Here is a 3,203-nt window from a genome sequence, read left to right as displayed (position 1 = left end):
GTTGTGGGGCCTGAACTCTGGGCCTGGGCGCTGTCCCTCAGCTCTTCAGCTCAAGGCTAGCGCTCTACCACTTGAGCCACAGCACCACTTCTGGCTTTTTTCTTTCTGCTTATGTGGTGCTGAGGAATCGAACCCAGGGCCTCATGCATGCAAGGCAAGCACTCTACCACTGAGCCACCTTCCCAGCCCCTATTTCTCTACTCTTATCTCTCGAGATTGTACTAATATACAGGGTCAAAAAGCAAAGCAAATAAAGCTACAAGGTGCTGGCACCTTGGGCTTGGCTGTTTGTCAAATGTTTCTGACTGGCCAATTGTGCCTCTTATACAATTACACTAGAGGCCCTCAGGCTCACAGGCCAGCAAAGCCGGCACATGCCAATTGCATGTCTTGTCTTTTGGCTCCATTTGGCTTTGGTTGGCAACACCATGTTTTGCCCCACCTGGAGTCCACCTATTTACTCGTTCAGTAACATCTAGACAAAGTAACTTCCTTCTCTGGTATCACTACTGAAGGAATTGAAAATCACACTAAAGCCCCTACCTACTAAGAGTTAGCTCTTACTAGCTTTCTCTTCCACTAGTGTGTCAGTAAAGCAATGATTAGATTTTCCAGAAGTAAGATTTGGATCACATTCCTTGTTGTGTGTTTTCTTTTTTGAAATCTATGTACCCATGAGAGACCAGAAGCTCTATACAGAAACACTCACCGACAAGATGTGGAGCATCTGTGCCACCTGGGTACCCACGACTCGCACATTGTTGGCAGCCTGTGTATAGGTGGTTTGGGAGCCTTTCTTCCAGTCCACACCAATGCAGTTCACCTCCTCCACCTCAAACATGTTCTGGTGTTGGGGAGACATCAGGTATTATAGACAGAAATAGTGTATTTACAAGAAGAACAGAAGGATGGTATCATGTGTGTGTGCATGGGTGTGCCTATCTATATGGACATCTGTGTCTGCATGTGTGCATGCATGCCTTTGTGAGCGCATGCCTATGTCCTTCTGTGGCTCTTCAGATTCCCTATGCCCTCTAATTGTGGTACTTTCTATTCCGTCACTTAAATCAACCTGTCAGTCTTAGTTCTCCGTGTTTCAGAAAATAAATTGTCACAGCTACATGTATCTGACTTTCTGGGATGAGAAGATGAGAGCAATAGGATATAAACCTTATTTGCAAAAACATAAGTATCTCTTGCTGAAAATAAGACAAAACACTGCAAATTGGTTTAGCCCGAAAAGACACAGCAGGAGCCTGGCAACATAGCAAATGCTCCTGTCTCCAGTGGCAGGTGGAATACAGAAGTCAGAAACAAGGGGAAGAATTGTGCTTTGGGGGAAGGGAGGCATTTTTGACTGCACAAAGTGACCTAATATGGAAGGATTTCTGTTCTCAAGTTCATTTACTGAGATTCCATCAAGTGAGCAGATATCAGTGGGAGGTGATGGCCCCAGTGGTACGGTGGCCGAGGGGACGTGGCAAGGCAGTGGAGGGGTCAGAGCCAGCTCTTCTTACCTTGCACATATCTACCACCCAGCCCTCTTCTCCCTTGTCTATGAAGCCATGGATAATGAAGCGAGTCTTCCTGTCCATGTGGAAATTCGATGCCTCAATCGTTGATGGATCCGAGAGACGAAGAATCTGCAACATACGCAACGCAGCATGTTTTTGCCGCTTCTTTCCACAAGCCCATCTCTCCCCTTTGCATCTCTGTATGGATGTTTTGGCTTTTCAAAGCCTAGCATGAAGCCACCTCTTGCATGAAGCCCACCTTGACTTCCCTTTTCCTGCTCAATCTCCACAGGTCTTCCCATCCCCCGCCCCACCTCCCCACACTGCATTTGGGTTATGTCTCACAGGCTCATCTTCTTGATGGCTCTAGTTGTACAGTAAACTCTATGCCCAGACCAGGCCACATAAGCAGCCGGAGTCTTGGTAACTGAAAAATTTGCTCCTGGTGTTCCACTTGCCCAGCTCTCTCCATGTGAAAGCAATGTTATTGCGGGAGGCGTCTCACCTGGAAGTTGTTTGGGTTTTCATTGGTGTAGAGTAGGAAGCGGGTGTTGATTCTCTCTGGGCTCCAGGGGAGAAGCTTTAGAGGCCTGATTGGAGTGCCAGCCCAAGGCTCAATGTCAGAAAAGCACCCAAGATCCGCATAGCAAATTTCATTTCCTGAGGGGAAAGCGGGGATCTATTTAAGCATTCGCTCCTAAGAACAGGCTCTGGGGTGTCCTTGTGGCCCAGGGTCTTTCTTCTGCCCGAAAATAGTGTGCAGACAGGAGATGCACAGACTCTACCTCTTGCCTACTGTCTACAGGTTGGTCTAGACTAGCCTTGTAGAATTCCACTAAGAAACCCACCAGGACTTTGCTTCAAACTGCCTTTAAAGCTGAAATGTTCAGAGTCCTCTCCTAAGTTCGGATACATTTGTTTGACTAACATGATAATTGGCATTGATGAGTCAATACAAGAACCAGGCAATTATTAATGCCTGCAAATGTCAGTTGCTTCCAGATGTTCTGCCAGGTGTTTAATGACTTTGTAGGAAAATGAGGGGGGGATACTCTAAGGAAGTCCCTCTTCAACTGCCCTGCCCACTTTCCCAGGCAGAGTGTGAGCCCCTAGAGCTGCTGGTCTAAAGCTTCCTCCAGCCAGTGCTAAGAGGTTGGCTTTATAGCCTTTGCTTGGGCAGGTGTGGTGGTTCTTACCTTGGGCTGCTCCCAGAAGGAAAAGTGTGATTGTCCAGAAGATCAGCATCTATAACAGAGCCAAACACACTCAGCCTCACCAAATTATCACAGATAACAAGCAAAGATTTTGTTTCTCAGCTGGCGGGGGAGAGAATGCAAAAGTAGCTTACCCTGTCTGACGATTCGGCTACTCTCTACCCCAGTATTCCAGCCTTATATACTCCAGCCTTATCATTTAGACTCTATTTCAAGAACATAGTGAGTGATGATAGCATATGCTGTGTGTACTTAATATTTTAATCTGTACAAATACACAAAACAAGATTAGTGGCTATCATAAAAACCTTTGCCACAGTTTCCCCAGTTACTACCTGTTCCAGTTAACCATTGCTTTGCAAGAAACCAATCTGAAAAAAGTAGTAATTATTGTACTGTGTTACTAGGCTTTGAATAAACAGTGTTGAGGAGACCCCAGAAGCTCATATCACCAACCCACCTCATGCCTGTGGAA

General features: G+C 46.3%; 1 protein-coding gene across 1 annotated transcript in view; it reads right to left on the bottom strand.

The window, feature by feature from the left end:
- The window catches only part of Pnliprp1 (pancreatic lipase-related protein 1), a 12,301-nt gene extending 9,420 nt beyond the window's left edge, over positions 1-2,881 (bottom strand). Inside the window, exons 1-5 of the mRNA XM_013017886.1 lie at positions 2,863-2,881; positions 2,711-2,759; positions 2,020-2,174; positions 1,518-1,643; positions 710-844 (exon numbers count right to left, since the gene is read on the bottom strand). Coding sequence (XP_012873340.1) covers positions 710-844; positions 1,518-1,643; positions 2,020-2,174; positions 2,711-2,759 — 465 coding nt within the window. The 5' untranslated portion in view covers positions 2,863-2,881. The remainder of the gene's footprint in view (positions 1-709; positions 845-1,517; positions 1,644-2,019; positions 2,175-2,710; positions 2,760-2,862) is intronic.
- Between the last annotated feature and the right edge of the window lie 322 nt (positions 2,882-3,203).

The sequence above is a fragment of the Dipodomys ordii genome, unplaced genomic scaffold (assembly GCF_000151885.1).
Source record: "Dipodomys ordii isolate 6190 unplaced genomic scaffold, Dord_2.0 Scaffold36, whole genome shotgun sequence".
In the NCBI taxonomy this organism is placed as follows: Eukaryota; Metazoa; Chordata; class Mammalia; order Rodentia; family Heteromyidae; genus Dipodomys; species Dipodomys ordii.
The sequence above is the reverse complement of the archived record's forward strand: the minus strand, read 5'-3'. Positions and strand labels throughout refer to the sequence as shown.